Source organism: Tympanuchus pallidicinctus, unplaced genomic scaffold (assembly GCF_026119805.1).
Source record: "Tympanuchus pallidicinctus isolate F22 unplaced genomic scaffold, pur_lepc_1.0 scaffold1, whole genome shotgun sequence".
Taxonomy (NCBI): domain Eukaryota; kingdom Metazoa; phylum Chordata; class Aves; order Galliformes; family Phasianidae; genus Tympanuchus; species Tympanuchus pallidicinctus.
In genome coordinates, this window is record NW_026294618.1 from 92,957,503 (window position 1) to 92,978,677 (window position 21,175).

The window sequence follows — 21,175 nt, forward strand, 5'->3', positions numbered from 1 at the left end:
AGTGTTTTCTGCACACATTTCTGTTGCTCTAATAAATGCTGGAATTTTTGGTTATTTTGTTATTTATTTTGACAGTGAATTATCACATAATGATTCAGTCGTTTTAGCTCATACTTCTCACAGCACAGAGCTCGTAGCGTTCTGCTTTATAGTGCTTGAGTTTTCTGACATGTTCTACAGATACAGTTCAAATCTGACAGGCAATGAATGGTTTTGTTCACTTTTTAGACGTGACAAGCTCTGGATCTGCATGGAGTTTTGTGGAGGTGGCTCTCTACAGGATATTTATCATGGTATGTCAAGACCATAATTCCTTAAAAGCTAAGTAAAGCTTGTTTTAAGAAACTGGAGATGATTACAGTGTTTTGGAATCAAAGAGGATGAATCTTAAATTTAGTATCCATAACAATCCACTGAAGGTCAATTTTAACTGAAGTATCTATGCAAAAGGTTGGTTTTTTTCTTTTTTGAAACACAATGAACTGCAGCAGGGTGGAGTAATAGAAGTTGTTTCCTTCCTTCATCAGTTCGTGTACCAATCGCTGCTTTCCTAAAACTGTAAAATTAGACAGTATTATATAGTTTAAAAAGAAAAAAAAAAAGCAGGACAAAAACTTGTATCGTGGTGTGCTGTGTTCACAGTCATCTCATTTTTGAGCTTTTGAACTTTGTTTTAATGCAGCCGATACCACAGCCTACAGGTGCCTGGATAAACAGGCAGATTAGCACTAATGCTCTTGTCTTTTCTGAGAAGCGACCTTCTGTATGTTAGTGATTCAGTAGTGCCCAAAGGGCCTTGTCAGTGCATGACATGTAAAAAGTAAATGTGGCCTACGTGTTTGCTTTAGATCTATGTGCCTTGGGTGATTGAATAAACAAGGAGTGTCTGCAGTTCCATCACATGCAGTCAAGATTAGTCAGTTGGTTGCTAATTTTTGACAGACCAAGTCACTTCTAAGAGTTTTTTTATTGCCCTAGCAATAAGATTTGCTTAGGAAATGACTATGCTACAAACATGTAATGGCTCTGTGATTGGGAGAGAATGTTTTTCAGACAGGAAATCCATCCAGATTTTAAATAGTGAAGATTTTCCATGTTAGGTTCCTCACATCCTTCTCGTGTACATAAACAGCTTGCACATGTTTTTTACATTTAACTCGGGTGCAATTAAGACAAGGCAGCGATTCACAGATTCACACTGTGTTCACATTGCAGTCATTTGAGTGTGTTCTTGTTGATCCCTCACATCTTCACCAGTGTTGATGAGAGCATGGTGCCTGATAGGCTTTGTTTTGTGGAACACCTGTAGAGTAGGAAATGAGCTCATGTGGCTTAAATGCCTGAACAGATGTCGTACAGGAGCTGTTTCCTGTCGCAGCTGATTTTTTGGCTTCTCTGCCAGCAGCGGCTAGAGTGGAAGGTTCTTTTCTGATCTTAATTACATTACTAAGTTCTTAACTCCAGTTAAACAATAGGCCTCAGCAATTAAATCTAAAGTAAAATAATCATTCAAATTAATTCAGAATGGGTTTCTCAAAATAAACATGGGTTTTGAAGAAACTGTAGTTTAGTGCTTGATTCTTACTTAATTTTTGAATTCCCTACTCATTCGTGAAACCACATCCAACATTTCTGTTTGCAAGCTTCTCAGATTTTGTCCAGAAAACAATGAAGACTGCATGTCTGGTCATAAAAGCTTTTAGTCTCAGGATCAAAGACAAGTAATCGAGGACAAGTTGTAAGCTGTTCCTTGCTTGTGGTTCAGTGTTTGTTTTGCATTTTTGTTCCAAATGTAATTATTTTAAGAAACTTGGGTGAGTTGTGACCCTAGAGCAAAAGGGAAGACTCTTGGGTAGCTGCTGAGTCTGCTCAGAGGGTGAGAATGTGGAAGGGTGCCTGGTGTGGCAGGCCCAGGAACCACATTTTCGGCACAGCATGCGGAGAAAGGACAGAGGAGCTTCAGACAGCAGGTCGTGTGGCTGCAGGGGAGTAAAGGGGAGAGAGAAGGTTATAAGGGGTGGAGCTTGGAGGGGCTTTGAAGTCCAGGACGTAGGAGATTTGTGCAAGAGAAAGAGCTGTGCTTAAATCGCTGCTCCTGTTATTATAGAATATTTCTTGTGGGTTTTTGGTTTTTTCCTTCCTTCTGATTGCTTTGAGATTAATGTATCTGGATGCAAGCAATTTCCATTCCAAGAGGAGTAGATAATTTTTGAATTTGAAGACATTTTGGTAGTTCTTGTGATGTTCCTTCTGTGGGAAAGTTTAAATGTGTTCACGGGGTGATTCTGCTGAATCCACTCAGTGTGAGTGGAAATTGAAGTATAGATTTGGGAAGGACAATGTCTTACTGATATTGAGTGGGGTTTTTTTTCTTCCATTTCAGTGACTGGACCACTTTCAGAACAGCAGATTGCCTACGTTAGCAGAGAAACACTACAGGTAGTGTACACTAAGGTTGTGGTCATATACATGTAACTGTAATGTAAAAACATTAAAAGCTAACACTAAAGCCATAACTACATGTCCTGTCATGAAAGTGCGTGTTTGGAGGGCTTAGCATTTTTCTCTGCTGCGGAAGTCCTCTGTTGTAGCCTAGAACTGGTTTGTTTAATTGTCTGACCCTAAATGATCCAGGATCATTTGAGGAAAACTGTCACCTACTTTCTGCCATTTTTTTGTTTATTTTAAAAGAGAGATAAAAAGCAGTTTATTTATTTGTCAGTATTTGTGATGCAAGTTAGTTACTGCAAGTTTGAAGAAAAATTTTAAGGCTCAGTTTTGTGTATCTGATTGATATGTGCCAACAAGGAGGAAAAAAGTGTGTATACTCAAGGTGTTCTAATTATGGTCTTTAGTCTCTCCTCATGGTTGTGTTAACTTTCATATTTCTTTCTTAAACAGAATATTTAGCTCACCAGTAAAACGTCACAAGAACCATCATGTTATGTCTTGGTTCCATGTGAGAGAGCAGCTCTTGGCTTCCACTGAATGCTGAGCTCTCAAATACTTTTTGTTGAGAGCCTCTCGCTTTCAAGATAGCTCTGTCCCTGAGCCAGCTCTATTGCATGCCACTGACCATTTTTCTATGCTGTGCCAGAGATTGCTGTCTTCTGACTTCCAGGACATGTCATTTTCTTACAGTAAAGTCTTGACTTAAATAATATGCAGGAGTGGTTTTTGGTTTTTTGTTTTGTTTTTTGGAATCTCGAATACCTGAAGTTAGATTTTGAGGTCTGTATTTAAAAACCCATTAAGTGGTCTGATGTCAAAAACAAAAACAAACAAACAAAACACCAGTCACTGTCAGTTCTGATTGGAATCAGTGATACTGATTCTGAAACTATAGGTACTGTAGTATGGAGATTCCATGATTATTTTTTTTTGTGCCGTTGACACGTGGAGATGTACATGTGAAAAGTGCATGTGTGACACTTCTAGTTAATGCCTGTTGTTGCAGTGGAGGAATTGATGCTTCAATGGTACTCTCTACTAAAAGCAAATTGAGTCCAGTTTTGGGTATGCATGCATCCCGCAGTGAGGGCAACAAGGTCTGTTGATCTGTCTAGGTATCTTCAGCCATTTGCCCCAGAGAACCTGTGCCAAAACGTTTCTGAGACTTTCAAGGAGTTTGATTGCACCATTAGTTAGTACTTTTATATTGCATTTGGATTTTATTGAATAACAAAAAATAGCCCCAAACTGCATTTTCAGTGGTACTGTTGCCAATCCATACAAAGAAAACTTTGACCATTTCACTTGAAAATCTCAAGTACTAAGTCCTGTAAGCTAGCATTTCCCATTTTTCCTGCTGATAGCATTAGAACTATCCACGAAAATGCTCATAATTGAAAAGGATCCTAATATTGTTTTTGAAATCAACTATGTGATGTCTTGCTGAGGTAATTGGGAGTTTAAAACAAAATTGTCTTAATATGGATATCTTCAGTGAAATGTAGTCATTGCAGAGGCTGATGATTGCAGAGTGCTGCGGATGTTTACCCGCTGCTTGCCCATGAAAGAGGATTTCAGAGATAAGCCCAGTGTTAGAAGCGGTGTGCTGTGTGATTCCTCATATGAGGATTTGACTGTATAGTATTATTTCAGACCTCGTGTTGAGGCACTGAGTCCTGAGATGTCTCACTGCCATTACCATCTGCAGAAATGCATGACCTGAAGTTGAAGCAGAGCGTTAGCCCTGAGGAGCTGCCTGCTGGTGTCCTTCTGGAGTTAATTGAGGCCTGTAATGGCACAGGTGATCTCTGTGCCCGATATCTGGTGATAAGACTGCTGAATAGAATGCTGTTAGGCAGTTTAAGAGTAGCTTGCTCTAAAAAGGTGACAGTTAACATATCCAGACAAAAACTTAACCAGAAAAGTCTTTCCTCTCAGTGGGCTGATGGTGATTGATAGTCTTCCATTCCACCCCTGCGTTTAGATGTTACACTGCTATGTACGTGGAATTTCCAAGTGCATTCAAGAGTCACTGAAATAAAGGAATGTTCTTCAACCAGAAAGTTATTTAGGTGACTGAATTGCATACTAAATACGTCTATTAATTGAGTAGGAAAGGCATATTAAGTAAAATACTGGATTTAATTATTGTTTTAACTATTTTTTGCAGGGGCTCTATTACCTTCACAGTAAAGGAAAAATGCACAGAGACATAAAAGTGAGTAAAAACTGAATGGAATTTTGGTGTTTTTAGGATAATTTACATCATCACCTCTTAAGGGTTTTTACTGTTACATGGAAGTTTTGGGGATGCTTTCTAAATACATAAGGTTTTTCTGTTTATTGGAATAATATTTTCTACCCACCAGAAGAAAAATATCTTTCCTTAAAGCGCATGGGAATCATTTGTTCTTTTAATTGGAGCCACACACTTATTTTGAGCAGTGAAGCAGAATTTTGGCATCAGCTGCTGTCCAGTACAGCTTGTATTCAGATGTCCAAAAGGATGCTTTCTGTGCAGAAGGAAAGGCTTGGTCTTTTCCACACCCCTCTGAGAAGCTTGGTTACCCTTCTGACTGAACCAGCGAGTAAATGGAACTGTTGCTTGGCTTCTTGCTTCTTTTCTTGGTGAGCAGATTGCAGGGCAGTGGCTGCTGTTCCTTGTGCTCCTTACAGACTAACTTGTCTTCTCCTTCACATCTAAAATTAGAGAGCACCACAAATCAGGCTCTTAGCAGCGACTTCCTTAAACCTTCATCTCAACAAAGCTGTATCAAAGGTGGCTTGCTCATACTATTATACTCCCTGTTAATAGTTTCCTTCTGATACTTCCTGTTGACTTTTTGTCCCTGGGGTTTTATTACTTACTGTTTGCATTTCCAAACTGTTCCCTGCTCAGATTCCAACTTTAGTTTGGCAAACTACCCTCGTGGAAATATGTCAGCAAATTACTGTATTCCTGTTCTTTGTACTGTTGTACATGCATTTTTGTTTATCTGTGTTGTGTTTCTTTCAAACTGGGGATGCAGTAATGCATAGTAGCTTCAACCGTAGGTGCTTTAGTACAGGTAAACTCCAAGTCATCCTTGTTGTCTGCAGGAGGATACTTGGGGATACTTGGGTTTTGTGCCACCAGGCAAATAATTTCTGAATGAGAGATTAATTTGGATGCTAAACTTGAACATTTTTCGTCATACTTAATGGGATGAGAAATGATGCTTGTTAGGCTGCAATGCATAGATACTCATTTCTAAACAGAAGTGTGCTGATGAAAACATGGAATCGTGTGTTTTTAAAACAAGAACAAAAATAAACGTGAGCATGGAAAAATACCATCTTCACCTGCAGCTCTCCTGACTATGAAGTTACATTTGCTTCCCTCGGTAGCTAAGTTATGTACTTATGTACATATATATGTACATAACTTATATATGTACTTTTGTACTTACCTGTTCTGTTAGTCTTGAAAGGTGAACAAGGTCAAGAGCATGTTAACTGGGCCGTCACATTTATTTACCCAGCTCCATTTATGAGGCTCATTAACTGCAGTGTGCAGCATTTGCCAAAGTAAGCCTTGCAGCTGGAGCATGACTGCAGGCCTGACTTCTTCCCCATGCAACCCCCTACCTGTATGAAGGCAGCTGTTTGGGAAGCCCTGCGTGCTGCCTTTCTGTGCAGTCTGTGGGCAGGGCTGGTGGCTGTAGCACTGTCTGGCTGTGTGTTTGGCCTGCTCCAGCCTTTGCTCGGTACTGCTTAGAGCTGATTGCCCCCTTTGGAGCGGGTTTGCTCCCAGTTCTTTCTTGTGGCATTTTCATGGCACCAGCTGTCATTTGGGGTTAGCTTTGGTTATTGAGCTGCTTCTGGAAGTGGTGCATGTAGCCACGCAGCATTGTGCTCTTCAGAGGGAGAGCTAGCGGAATCTCTGCTGCACAGGGACAGAAATAGTTTTGTTAAAATACTGGAGTTACAAGGGAGACCCTTAAGGCTGTAATTATCGTGGCCCTGAAAGGAGACAAAACCAGCTTGGCATTTGAGAAGAAAATCAAATTACTTCCGTTGTGACCTTTAGAGTTCCTGTTTCCTTTCAGTCAGTGTAAATAGAAAAAAGAAAGTAAGAATTCATCTTCATAAGCAAATCATCAGAATTCTGCTCTTTGAGAGGGCTTTGTGTACAACAGGGAACTTTGTAGTACTGTGGGCTAAAGAATACTAAACTTAACATTCATGAAAAATACTGAATATCTGAATTCCTTTATATAATAAAATGTCAAGTTACAATTTCACAGGCATTTCCTTTTACTGCTACACATTTCTCAAATGTACAGTTTTTGGCTTATCTTTTCACTGCTAATTTGCTGTCATAGATCACATAAAGATTGGTTTTATATAGCATACAAAAATCTGCCTGTTTTAATTCAAATACACTTTTTTTTTTTAAGGGAGCAAACATTCTTTTAACGGATAATGGACATGTAAAATTAGGTAAGTTAATAAACAATCTGTTAATAACTGTAAGTTGTGTGTAGTCTGAAAACAAAACCTTACTATTTTTGTCTGATTATGTAAGAGTTTGTTATGTAAGGAATTAGCACATGTCTTTTTCTATTGCTGGTAAGATCTGACTCAGCAGCACCAAATTATTGTCTTAGGAGTAATTGGAGTCTGGTTTTGCAGCACTCAGGTAAAACTTCCTGAGGTTGCAAAGATGGGGTGGAAGTCAAATCAAAGGTTTTAAAAAACTTTCATTGAAATATACCATCCAGAGTTCTTAAACGTGAAATATAGCTTTAAAAACTGCCTGAAATAACCCCTTGGATTTTATTAAATGATGTATTTTAACTTAGTAAAAGAATGCTTGTTGTTGTTACAACTTCTGTGTTTCTTGCCCTAATGAGAGGGGCCTCCACGTTTGGTAGGCAGCTGAGAGGAATTAATCAAAAGTATTTGAGATTCACCAAGTTTCCGTTCTTTGCTTTTTTTGTAAATTATTTTCCAGTATATTTAGGAAACTCATACAGAGAAGAAATCAAACTGTCATGTTCTTAGAAAAAAAACGAGCTGCGTCAGAACAATTATTAATGATCTTTATTTTTTATAGCTGATTTTGGAGTATCTGCACAGATAACAGCTACAATTGCCAAAAGGAAATCGTTCATTGGCACCCCATATTGGTAACTGTGTTTTGCTTCATCATCAATATATACATAGCAAGCATCATTCTGTTGAAAAATTGTGTATGTTAAAGCATGCCACAAACTTTCTGGGTAGACTCATCACAAAAAGCTGATGTTTGTGGGATTGTGTCTTTTTTTTAATGCTGACCATTAGTTAAATCATTCAAATGCTCTGAAATGTTGAAAACCTTTTGGATGTGGTGCTCAGGGACATGATTTAGAGGAGGGCTGTTAGAGTTAGGGCAGGATGGTTAGCTTGTGGTTGAACTTGAAGATCTTGAAGGTCTTTTCCAACTTGAGCGATTCTGTGATTCTATGATCCCATCTGTGTGCTGCTATTGCTATTGACTAATGATTGCAGTTTAGTCTGTTTATAAGTATGTCTGCAGTTCTGCGTTTCAACTGTGATCTTGAATTTTTTTTCTTCTCAATTTCCTTTTTGGTGTCTTACATTTCTTCCTCTTTACCCCAGATAAGTCTTCTCTGTAACTCTTCAGTTGATAACAAGTTTCATTTGTTCATCTTTGTGGATTCCTTTGCTGCTTGTAAAATGTTGTTTCTAAACTATGTTGGTTTTTTTTTTTGTTTTCAAGCAAGAACTAAAGCGAGAAAGCCCACCTGAATACAGAATTGAGTTTTTATTGTCTGTACTGTATCTTTATTCTTCTCTCTGTCAACTTTTTTTTAATTTATCTTTTCTGAAGTTCAACTTCTTGTTTTCTCCTCTCTTTGAACTGAAAGCGATTGTTCCCTTTTTTCTTTTAAAGTACGTGATACTCATCCTTCACTGTAACAGTAGCAGTTTTGTATGTTTCCTAGAAAGATGCTCAAAGTTCTGTTATGTGGCAGCATAGTAAATACAAGGAAAATGTGTGGATGGTAAAAAGCCAAGTTCAAATATTCGGTCTTTGAAACAGATTGCAGCACAGCATTTTTAGCATTTTTCTGTAGTATAAGTCACGCCAAGGCACAGATTCACTTCCCATTCTGAGTAGCACAAATACCCATCAGTCATGATTGCGTAACTGATTTGTTGCTCTGTTTCCTGAGTAAGATGTCTGGGTGGCTTGAGTCCTGACCTGTCTCAAATGGCACGCCATAACCTTAAACAACAATTATGAAAGCTTATATCAGTTAAATACTTACAAAATGCATCAGTTTTCTATAGCAAGTTTTCTCAGATTTGGGAGTGGAAGCAAGTAAGGAGAACTGTTGAGACTGTACAGAAGTTGTAATGTGAAGGTTTGAGTGATCCTTATAGGTATCTGAGCAGGGAAGAGCATGGTAGTGGGATGGGGGAGAAGTGAAAGGCCAAACTGCTGTGCAGTGCTGTCAGTTCTAGTAACCCCACTATTTACCCTTGCATTCCTTCTCTTCTGTGTCCTTCTAAAGTTAGTGCATGTTTCTCCTCTGCGTTGGTATGCTTCTCTTCTGCCTTTAGTGTCTTTTTTTAGTGTTGTTTTTTCTAATGAGTTCTATGTGAAAGTTTGTGTAAATATTTCACATTTGTACCACCAAATTGGATGTTGTCTTCAGATGCACAGTTAAGGATATCTGTGTTTAAATAGTGCATCATTTCAGATGTCCTCTGAGTGATGCTGTTTACTGCTTTACTGTAGAACTCATTACGTTACATCCTTCTGTCCTACCTGTTCTGAGTTGTATGTCCTATTTCATTGATCCTTTTCAGGTGTTCTGAAAAAAAAAAAAAAAAAAAGGAATGTGGAATTGCATTTGATATGTCTGTATAGGACAATCCAGTCCAAAACATCAGCAATTCCTAGTGAATCATTTCATTTAGGTATTCTTCTTTGTGTAAATTGTTAGGTTTTTTTCACCTGTGGATCTGAAGTTACTTTATAAACCTAAATAAGGTGTACTGATAGTACAGTGAGCCAGGTACTGTAGACAAGGAGTTCTCTGTGCTGAGTTGACAGGCTTTATGCTTCCAGAAGGGAAAAAAACCTGTCATTTTGATGCATTTAGTCACTTATCTAGGGCAATGTGTGTATCTGGATAGTGTTTGCATTTTATTGTTGTTGAATAATTATACCCTAAACTGTTTGGTAGTCTGGAGATTCCTTGTGTTCCTTTAAAAGTACAAGACAGATTGGTTTGATCTGCTTCCTTCCTGTTTACTTACAGGAAGATTATGGAGGAAAATTGCATGCTTGCTACAGAGAAGAGGATTTCTAACTTGGGAATTATTTACCTATCACTGCTTTCAGCTGAATACACGAGTACCACAAAGTACCACACTGAAAAGAGAACTAGGGAAAAACCTGGTGTTTTCTAAATATTGTAGTCCATAGGGTGAATTTCTCAAGTTTAAATCGATAAATGTATGTGCTACATACCTTTTTACATGCACATGCAAACAAATGTGTGTGTGTGTATATATATATATGTACGTTTGTTTGCATGTGTATATATACACACAGGCACATATAAATGTATATGCAGCAAATTGAGAGCTGCTGAGAAATTATGGCTGCATGCAGAAGGATATTTGATTTGTGATGAGAAGTGTATCTTACATCAAACATCTTCTACTGTGTAGGATGGCACCAGAAGTTGCTGCAGTAGAAAGAAAAGGTGGCTATAACCAACTCTGTGATCTGTGGGCAGTTGGAATAACTGCTATAGAGCTTGCTGAACTTCAACCTCCAATGTTTGACCTACATCCAATGAGGTTAGTGAGGGGTTAAAGTTTGGTGTGTAAATACAGCTTTATAAATAATCCATTTGGAATAGCTGGCTCTGTATACTTGTGGTGTCTGGGAGTACAGCATGGATGTTCAGAGAATTATAGAGTGGCCTGAGTTGACAGTGACCTCAGAGATCCCTTAATTCTATCTCCCTTACCATGAGCAGGGTTGCCAACCACTAAATCAGGAGCCAGCTCAAGTTTCCCCAAGACCCTGTCTAACCTGGCCTTGAGCACATCCAGGTATGAGGCATCCACAGTTTATCTTGGGGACCTGTTCCAGCACCTCACCAGTCTCAGTTAAAAATTTCCAGTGACATGTAATATAAATCTCCCCTCTTTTAGGGTAAAAAGATTCATCCTTGTCTTATCACCATCAGACTGTGTAAAAAAAAACAAAACAAAACAAAAAACCACAAACAAAGTCAGTCTCCATCCCATAAGCTCTCATTAAGTATTTGGAAGGCTGCAAAGTCTCCCTGGAGCATTCTTTTTTCCAGGATGAACAAGCCCAGCTCCCTCCGCCTTCCTTTGTACAAGAGGTGCTCCAGCCCTCTGAGCAACTTCATGGCACTCCTCTGCACCCTCTCCTACAGCTCTGCATCTTTCTTTTTCTGGAGGTGCTCTACCTGGTTGCAGTACTCCAGGTGGGGCCTGACAAGGGCAGAGTAAAAAGGGACGCTCTCCTCCCTTACCCTGCTGCCACCCCTCTTTTGATGCAGCTAAGAATGATGATGTTGGCTTTTCAGACTGCAAGTACATGGTGCTGGCTCGTATTAAGTGTTTCATCTGCCAGGACCATGATGTCCTTCTTGGCAGGGCAGTTCTCAGTGAGCTCTTTTCCCAGAGTGTGAATGTATCTGGGATTTCCCCAACCCAGGTGCATAGCTGTGCTCTTGACCTTGTTGAACCTCATTACGTTTCTGCCGGTGCACCTTTAGAGCTTGTTCAGGTTGTTGTGGATGGCATCTCTTCTGTTTTGTCAGCTGCACCATTCAGCTTGCTGTCATCTGCAAATTTACTGGAAGTGCACTCAATCCCATCACCTTTGTCATTGAGAAACATGTTGAGGAGCGCTGGTCCCAAGATGGACCCTGGGGGACACCAGGTGTGACCAGCCTCCACCTGGGCGCAGAGCCATTGACCACAATCCTCTGGCTGCAACTTTCCAATCGATTCTTTATCCACTGAGTGCCCACCTTTCAAACCTACGTCTGTCCATTACAGAGATAAGGATATGGTATGAGGCCATGTCAGGCCTTGCACAAGTCCAGGTAGGCAACATTAGTTGCCCTTCCTTGCACCACCAATGTTGTCACTTGATCGCAGAAGGGCACCAGAGCGGTGAGGCACAATCTGCCCTTGGTTAAGATGGACTGGCTGCCTCGGATCACTTGCTTGTCCCTCGTGTACCTTAAAATCTGTTCCAGGAAAAGTCATTCCACGATATTCGCAGGCATTAGAGGCCTTTAGTTCCCTGGATCTTCCTTTCTTCCTTCCTTTAAAATTGGAGTGATGTTTCCCTTTTTCCAATCACCAGTGACTTCACCGGAGTTTTCACATATATTTTCATGTATAGTTGCCAAGTCATTCTCCATCTTATCAGCCAGTTCCTTCAGGGTTCTGGGATGCATGTCATCAGGCCCCATAAACCTGTACACATGCGGTCTTGAACTTGCTTTTGTCTTACAGTGGGAGGGATTTAGCTCCCTCAGCCCCCACCTAGAGGTTCAGTGATGTGAGAGACACGAGAAACCTGGCTTGCGGTGAAAACTGAGGCAAAGAACTTATTAAGTATCTCAGCCTTCTCCATGTCTGTTGCAGCTAATTTTCCCTTTTCGTTTATCAGAGAGTGGGCATATACTCTCTTTAGCCTGTCTCTTGTTTTCTTCTCACATCCCTTGCCAAGTGCATTTTGATTTGTGCCTTGTCTTTCCTGATTCCATATCTACATGTTACATTATGTCATAATCATCCTCTAATAAATGCCATTCCTAATCTACATCATCAAACAGTGAAGGACCCAGATTAGTGACATTGCTATTACTATGGAGTCAACTCAGAGCCATCTGAAGCATTTAAAACTGCAACTCAGGCACCAGCTCTGCATCTACACTACATTGTTTTTTCAGTGTCATTTACCTCAAAATTTAGTTAAAAGATCCTTAATTTTTTTATTTCAGACTTTGAGTGTGGAGTTTATAAGCAGTTCTGGTGTGGGAAGGCCTCCTGCCACAGCAATTAACAGCTCTTTTTTGTGCATAAATAAGCAGTGTTGTCCCGATAGCATCTTTTGAACTGATGGGCTCATTGCCAGCAAAATAATGCCTATACTAATGTTGTGTATGCATGCGTTTGTGTGTGTGTGTATATATATGTATATATATCTTTTTTCTTTCAGAGCACTTTTTCTAATGACAAAAAGCAACTTCCAGCCTCCTAAACTAAAGGACAAAATGAAATGGTAAGTGCTTCTCTGTTTCAGTAGATAATGATCATGTATTTCATGGGCTGATTTTACCATTTTGTTTTACAGGTCCAATAGTTTCCATCATTTTGTGAAAATGGCACTTACAAAAAATCCTAAAAAAAGACCTACAGCTGAAAAATTACTGCAGGTATAAATTTGTTTGGTTTCCTTTAGTTTTTCTTTTTTTTTTTAAGTTATAAAACGGAAATGCACTTAGTATGGCTGCTTGGAATTTTAATCTGTTTGTTTCTTTGTTCTGTCCTTCAGCATCCTTTTGTTACCCAACCATTAAATCGAAGTCTTGCTATTGAACTTTTGGATAAAATGAATAATCCTGATCATTCCACTTACCATGACTTTGATGATGATGATCCTGAGGTAGGAATATGCTATATCTACAGAATCAGGTTGAGTTTGTTTTCCAATAAAACTAAATGATTGGCTAATTAATTAGTATTTGTTGAACCACAGAGTGTTTTATGATCGCAGAAGTCTCAAGAGTTCAGGTTTTCCTGCTGAATGTTATATGTGACACTTAGCAAAATTTGTTGTGTTTCAGGAAGAAGAGCTCAAATAGAGTTGTAAATGTTATAGGTTTATTTACTGTTGTCCTTGTCCAATTTGTGGTGTGAAAGTAGATGTGGAATGTGTCAGTCCTGAGTTCTGTCATATGTCCTGCTATGTTTCTTCATGGAATTGTTGCCATCTTCACAGGGTACATTCACAACACCATCTTGTTCACATATTGAACGTGTTTTTTAGCTCTTAATCTACTTTCTGAACAACTTTCTTATGAGAATGTTTCAGTGGTTGTTTTTGTCAAGTGTTTTGCTATACATGTCTTGCAAATTTTCTTTTCTGCCTTAGAACATGAGACTTGATTCCATTTACTGTTTTGTCAAAGTCTCTGATTTTTGTGCTTTAACAGCATGGAAAAGATACCATGCTTATGTAAGTACAGGGCTGAAATGTTATCTAAATTAGAAAAAGCAGATTTTGTATATTGCATCCTATCTTTGTATTTAATTCTGTTATTGAAGACTTTCCTAACGTTTACAGTATCCTAATTGATTATCTCTTTCAGGAAAAAGAAATTCTTTTGGCATAAATGCCACTGACTCATTAATTACATGCTTGTGTGTTGTGTGTTTTTTAGATTTGTGGGGTTTTTTTCCCTATTGTGGTCAAACTAATCTAAATGATTCAAGTGAAAATAGGCTTAGAAGAAGCATCTACTTTAGTATACTCATTTTCAGATTTAAATGAGCTTTAGTATTTTCTAGAACATCAAAGACAAGACGTCACACGCTGAGCCTGTTTTATTCTTCCTTAGAAGTTAAAATGAATGATTGTGGAAAGAAGTGAAGGTGAAATCTATTGTGGAGAGCAATGTTTAAGTACTTTTTAAATGGGTGAGGAAGGAGAGGAAGGCGTAAGGACTGAATAATCAGTACTCTTAAAAGTGGTTCCTAGTAGTCAAGCTGTTAAAAATAATAATTAATAAAAAAAAAAAGGAAGTCAAACATGCAAGAAAATCCTTAATATGTTTGATTCTTGCAAGAGAAAGGTTTCTGTCTCCATCAAGAATCAGCACTGAAGAACTCTGATCTGCTGCTCGCTCTGAGATCTGAAGGTCAGGTGTCCTTTAGTTCAGCATCTATTTAATGATGGAAAAAGCTCTGGGATCTCCTTAAAGCTGAATTTCTGTGGAAACTAGAAAACTGGAGCTTTCATACGGTGTCATAAGAGGAAAGATAGCTGTTCTCAGCATGCTTTCATATTAGTGAAGTGTTCAGATCAAAAAAGCTTGCACTGAGTAGCTTTCCTGGAAATTGTCCTGAATCACTGATGTGCCATTTCCCCGTGTCTCTTCTACATATTTTCTAGCAAAAATCTCACCCTTCATTTTGGGCCAGTCACATGGGGACTCTGCTCTTTGTGTACTGAAGTGACTCTGTAGATATCTTACTGACAGTTATCAGCAGCTTTCAAACTAGTATTCGCTCATATGTCCCTTCTGACTTTGCTTTAAGAAAACTCTTACTTTGTGCAATATATTTATCAGTTATTACATAATGAAGCCTGATATCAGAGGAAAAACTGTGCCTTGTCTGGGAGCAAATAATAAATAATCTCGCATCAGTGACAAGAGTGCCTATTTTCATGATTTTAAAGAAACTAGGTGAGTTGATAGTGCTTAGGATATGCAAGCTGCCTTGCATGTATTTTTGATTTTTATTCTTTCAAATGATAATTCATTCGCTGTCTACTTTATGCCTCTGAGGGATTTTTTGTTGCATTTGTGGACTTCAGGGATAGGTATAATCTTCTCAGTCTTCATTCATCACATGGCCTTGAGCTGTGCAGTGAGCTTCAAGCACCATTACTTGTAGCATTGGATCACCTTCATCAGGCAACTCAGATATGGTGCTACCAAATCATTTTCCATTGAGGCTTTTCATTTGCCTGCAAAATGAGTTGGGTGTTTGGGCAATGTTTCCTTACAAAATAAATGAGTCCAGAATCTGCTTCTTTAATAAATTATTCAAGGCATCTTGAGCAAGGTCTGTGTTTTAGATTAAGAATTCTGTCATAATTAAAGCCATTGTTGTCACTGTGGTCATTGCTATAATTTATCAAGGTGGGTAAGAAGTGTACCCTTTCAAACATGCTCCCTGACCTGCCTGCTCATAGACTGAAGGTGTACATCAGAACTTGGGGAATCCCCCCTCCTACTCCAGTAGGATACACTGAATGCGCCCATCAAAAATTGAGAGCAGCAACATAACATGAGCTATGTTAGCTGTTCACCTGGCTCATGCTGTTTGGGTAGGATAGTCTGGAAGCTTGTCTTACAAATGAAAAGTTTAGTGTAGAGGAAAAAAAACAAAACAAAACAAAAACAAAATAACCATGGTCCACAGAATCAAGTTGTTTGGATATAATCAGGAAGGTGTCCCCTTGCTACAATAAGTATTTGGCAGCAATATCTGTGATTGTGGCATTTTCAGTGTTTTCTTACTAAAACTAATGGAGGACCTAATTGGGTTTCCAGTTCAGTCAAAGACAGGATTTCCAATTGGCACTCTGTGTTCACTCCCTTATAAGTAAACCATTGTATCTGCTGGCAGCTGTCTGTTCTTCACTTTCCTGTGACAGTGACTTTTGTGGTGGTTACTGATATGATAGTATCAGTATCATAGATATGATAGTCTCTGCAACTGAAAAGGTTGCAGAGAGGAAAGTGCTTATATTTGAGCCTTAACGCTGTATGTTTTGGCTTTAAGACTGCTCTTGAGATCTGTCCCATGCCTGAAGTTGCACCAAAATGGCAATTGTGTTGGAAGCTAACGCACATTCCTTTGTCCTCAAGCACAGTTCGAGTGTCTGCTGCTTCTATTGGTTTGTTGTCAGCATAGGTCTTCCAAGGTGAGTTGAGGACTCTGTCCTTGTGACAGAGCAGTAAGGATTTGGCTACTTCCAGTAATTCTGTTGACAAGGAAAAGGAAGCGTGAGGGCAGGTTCTGCATGTAGCACAGTGTGAATATCAGTGAACATCTGTGGCAGGATGCAAGGAACTTGCAAAATAATACTGCAAAGGCAGAAATGCCTGTCCTCCCTCCTAAAACCTGGCTCATGATACTGGTGTTATAAGTGCTCACGCACAGTGAGCAAGTGAGCAACGCCTTTCAGCAAAGGATTATGAGTAAGAAACCTTTCGGCACTTTGTGGTTGAAATACTCACGTGGAAAATCAGATCAGATCTTGAACTGCATCTTGAGCTATCTGTCAAGCTGTTTTTGAACTGCAATCCCAGTTTGTTTTGCATGAGTTGAGGCTGGCACAAGTTCGAAAACCAAACACGTGCCTCTGAGGTATATGGGAGAAAAATACCCTTAGTCCATCCAGATTCAGAAAAGACAAAAGTGAATGTAGAAGTGAGGTGAAATGCTATGTACGTGTGTAAGATCCTAATATAAAGCAGGGAAGTTGTATGTGATGAAAACAGAAGGGGATTAACGCTTTCAGATAATATTTCATGATCAAATAGTTGCAGAGCTATTCGTGACTCCTTGTGAACCAGTTAAAGCTCTTTTCCATTGTTTTGTAGATAAAAGCTGCCAAGTGAAGATTAGAATTAGTATTTATAAAAGGAATGTTTACATCAAATTTCTGACCCCGTTATGTCAGATTACTTTCATTACAAATTGTTTTGTGCCATATATTCAAAACAGAAATGTAGCAGATGTGCAGTTCTCATAGATGACTTGTGGTGACGCTATGGAGAATGAGGAAAAGCAAGTGGGATCTTCAAGTCCATGATACTTTATTCTGTAAATAGAAGTAAATAGAAATCCATGGAAAAGGTATCTAAACAAAGGAAAATGCTGTCAGTGAGTCTCAGTGTTACGACTTATTTTGGATGCTGATAATACCTGTAAACTGAAGGGCACAAAAAGGTAGTGTTAATGTGAGAAAAAGCAATTGTTGGTCAGCACTGTCTTTACTTGCTCAAACTTGGAGTTTAAAAATACTTACACTGAAATTGAAGCTGTTTTCAGTGGAAATGTCTCCAAATAACTTTAAATTTAACATGCAAAAAACATTATTTTTGGCTTCCACTTGTTTTCTTTGTTGATACTATGCTAAAGTAATGTGCTTTAAAAAAACTGCATGGTATTGTTTCAAGTGAAATATATTTTGAAGTATTTTATTTTTGTTTTCTAGCCTCTTGTTGTGCCTCATAGAATTCATTCGACAAGTAGAAATGTGAGAGAAGAAAAGACGCGCTCTGAAATAAACTGTAAGCACATGCTTATGACGTTGTGAAGTTAATTGTTGATATTCACTGAAAGGGAGGCTATCAGAAAGAAGGGGACACAATATCAACTTTTTGTGATAGGATAATGGAAAATAATTACAAACTAGAAGAGAGGGGAGATGTAGGCTGGATGTAAGTAAAATGTGCTTTATAAGGGCGATGAGACACTGGCACAAGTTGCCCAGAGATGTGGTAGAAACCCCATCCCTGGTGACTCTCAAGGTCAGGCTGGACAGGGCTCTGTGCACCTGATGGAGCTGTAGGTGTCCCTGTTCATTGCAGAGGGGTTGGATTAGATGGTCTTGGAAGGGACCTTCCAACTCAAATGTTTTTACAATATTATGAAATTTTGACCACTATTCTGGGTATTTTAAATACTTAGAAACATCTTAATTGATATGCAGTAAAATAAAAAAAAAAAAAAAAAGTGATGTTTTACCTACAGATTCAGGTTCCAGATGTTTACGCAAAATAAATACTTATGTAAAATATTTGAATACACCCTTGTCAGCATTTTAACAAGTCTTACTATTGCCTCATCTTAATTGAACAGGATTCAACCTGAGCTCTTCTGAGAGCTGGTTGGTATAGCCCTGGGTCCCAGACCAGCAAAGATACTCAGTGTGGTGCCAGATTGTGCTGGGTAACAAAATGTTGAGGAAAGCTTTTTCTTCCTTAGTATATTTGTTGTTTTGGGTTTTGAGATGAAGCAGACATGTTGGAATCAATAAGGGAGAAAGTTGATCACTGGCTGTAAGAAAGAGGCTCCATCCCCAGATTGTAGTCATTTCTTTGCTTGAATTAAATTAAAGCATTACTGGCAGCTTCGGTTGTCTTTTCTTAAGCTAAAATAGATGGAAGGGTACCTGCCAAGGACAAAGTGTTAGTAGCTTTCCCCGAACTTGAATCAATTCTCTTTAGTGCTAATGAGACTCCAGAAGAACAGATCCAAGATTGAATTCAGAAAATCGGGTATTTTCTTTACAGCTGTGTTTCTTCTTTAAAAAAGACATTTTCCTGCCCTATTCGCTGAGTTCTTCTCCCAATCCTTCTAATGATGATTGTGCTCCCTTTTCTGAGAGTAATTTCTGTGCCTGTTCTAGCAGGCACAAGTTTGTGTCTGTGTGTCAAATGTTTCTATCAGTGGACATATGATATACTCTTTAAACTGAATTACTTTTGTTAACCTTTGGAGTTAAGTGTTTCCTAATCACTGTGTAATTTGTTTTCCTTTTCTTCTCTTTAGTTGGTCAAGTAAAATTTGATCCACCTTTGAGGAAAGAAACAGAGCCACATCATGAATTTGTGAGTAACAAGAAAGATGTGCAATGCACTGTACATTATTCTCTGCAAATATCCATGGAGTAAGGGAAATCTAAGATGTATAGTGTACTTTCTTAGCACTACTAAAATTTGTAGCAGTTTTGCCAACAGGTGGTAACATACTAGTCCAAAATTGTTTGATGCTGTTACACTATACAGACAGACCCCTTGTTTGTGGACTTTGCCAGGTATGATGTATGAGCTATGTGATGTGTGGGTTTCCTCTGTCCTTTATACTTTGTTGCTAAGTGTATCGTTCCCTTATTGTTTTAGGTATAAAATTGCTCTGTATCTGTACTCAGGTGCTTATGTCCCTGGTGCTCCCATTGGCAATGGTAACTAATAGAAATAATTATAAAATTAAGAGCCTGGGAAGGGATATAACGCATTTGAAAATAGATTTTTGTTGTTTTTTTATTTTCCCATGCAAACAAACTTTCTGTGGCCCTGGATCACACCTGAAACACTGAGTTTGGTGGCTGCTGTTTTGTGTAACAGTACAGTGCTGATGTTTTCCTCCTATGGATGTCTGCCAGTACTAGATGTATGAGAACTCAGGCAGTGTGAGTAAAGGTGTTTGTGCTGTCACACCACTGCAGTAAATTCCTCTTCTATGGAGGCTGTTGCTTTCCTTGTTTGTACACTTTGGAAGTTTCTTCACATTCCTAGTTAAAAAGAATACGTCCTAGTTAAAATGATGCTTCCTTACTGCTGACTACTGTGTTCTCTAAAGCAGGTGTTAATGTAAATAAATTGATTTAGTACTTTAGGTGAGAGGGACATCAGCTCCGCTCCTGGAGTTGCAGTTGTTCCTAAGAGTTGGTTGGTGCTGGGTGCTTCCTTTTTCGTAGTCTTCAGACCACAAGTAGGATTTCTGATGCTCTTTGCCTTAATATGGCTCTGTAGCTGTGCTTAAATCTCTTTCACAGTGCTCTGTCCTTTGTCAGTGGGCCAGGTGGCTCTGGGTGTATAAGGTTGTGCACAATATTGCTCTTCTGCAACTGGCTGGGCAGGCAGTCTGATATTTCTGGAGTCTAATCGAGAAGGGAGAGAACAATTTTTCCAGTCACATTCAGGATGTTGATTTTAGATACAGTATTTAGACATCGATGTAACTGCATTAGAGGTCCTAGCTGTAGCTGTGTGTGTTAAACAAGACAGAGATTTTCTGCAGAGGTTAAAGAGAGCACTTCTGAGAGCACTTCTTTGGCAGGTATTCTTGGAAAGGAGGAATTGGACCTTCTTCCATAGTGGCTGTTAGCAATCAGGACCTTTGGACATTGGACCCTTTGGACTTTGGAAGCCCTTGCTGCTGCAAGAAGAAGCTTGAAATGTCCAGATTAACTCTGGAAATTTTACTGTTTTCTATTCCTGTCAGAGTTTGTGTATTTCCATTCTTGCCTTATCTGCTTGTGGAGATTAACAGCCTTGCTGCCCGTATTGAAATGAAGCAAGCAGACGTAATCTGTCTTTTTGAGATAAAAATGTGTTTATTTTAAGGTATTTTATATCAAAGTAATAATATATTATGTCTGATGACCTGGTAGGAGTATTTCTTTAGTACTAGTGTACCAGTTTGTTTTTAGTGTAGGTGTGAATGGCAAAGAATGCCTACTTATGAAATAATCATCAGCTCATCTGCCGCAGAATTACTGTGACATATCTGAAAAAGCCACTGCAAGCAAGATACAGTTCCTGTTAAAAAACAAAACTGTAACAACTGCTTACATCAAATATTTGTATCTGCAGTAGCTGTTCTTATCACTGTGGATTGAGAGTTAAGAGAGTTGTGTTGATTATTACAACTGCTGTTAGCCAAGAGAGAGATTGGGATTTTGAGAGTGATGATGTTCAGTCTAGAAACCAAAGACAAAACATATTTTGTTGTTGGACGTGGAAATAGTGGAAAATTCAAATTGGTGTGTCAGAAGCCAATGAGATCTTTCCAAGGAACAGATTGAGTGGGAAAAGAATGATTTTTAAATGGAAGCAGGAGCAAGAGGTACTACTTCTTCCTTCAACAATAATGATGTTGATCTCTTTAATTAAAGCAGTTCTTCTGACCCTTTTGCTTTTATCTCACTAAAACATGCATGATCTTCATGCTGCTTGACTGAAGAGCATGACTACTCAAGCAAAGGACTGGACAACTGCTGCATAAGTTACTGTTGGTAATGCACTTTAATTTTAAGCTGGTGCTTACCTGCACCTTACTGAGGCAGTTTTTC

The 21,175-nt window shown here is 38.8% G+C and overlaps 1 protein-coding gene across 5 annotated transcripts in view; it reads left to right on the plus strand.

Moving 5' to 3' along the window:
• Positions 1 to 21,175, plus strand: part of MAP4K3 (mitogen-activated protein kinase kinase kinase kinase 3) — an 81,798-nt gene that overhangs the window by 18,303 nt on the left and 42,320 nt on the right. For all 5 annotated transcript variants that reach the window (XM_052695854.1, XM_052695860.1, XM_052695844.1 and 2 more), the window contains exons 4-14: positions 229 to 293; positions 2,384 to 2,439; positions 4,622 to 4,669; positions 6,891 to 6,933; positions 7,550 to 7,622; positions 10,186 to 10,317; positions 12,734 to 12,796; positions 12,869 to 12,950; positions 13,070 to 13,180; positions 17,531 to 17,606; positions 18,871 to 18,929. In XM_052695854.1, coding sequence (XP_052551814.1) covers positions 229 to 293; positions 2,384 to 2,439; positions 4,622 to 4,669; positions 6,891 to 6,933; positions 7,550 to 7,622; positions 10,186 to 10,317; positions 12,734 to 12,796; positions 12,869 to 12,950; positions 13,070 to 13,180; positions 17,531 to 17,606; positions 18,871 to 18,929 — 808 coding nt within the window. The remainder of the gene's footprint in view (positions 1 to 228; positions 294 to 2,383; positions 2,440 to 4,621; positions 4,670 to 6,890; positions 6,934 to 7,549; positions 7,623 to 10,185; positions 10,318 to 12,733; positions 12,797 to 12,868; positions 12,951 to 13,069; positions 13,181 to 17,530; positions 17,607 to 18,870; positions 18,930 to 21,175) is intronic.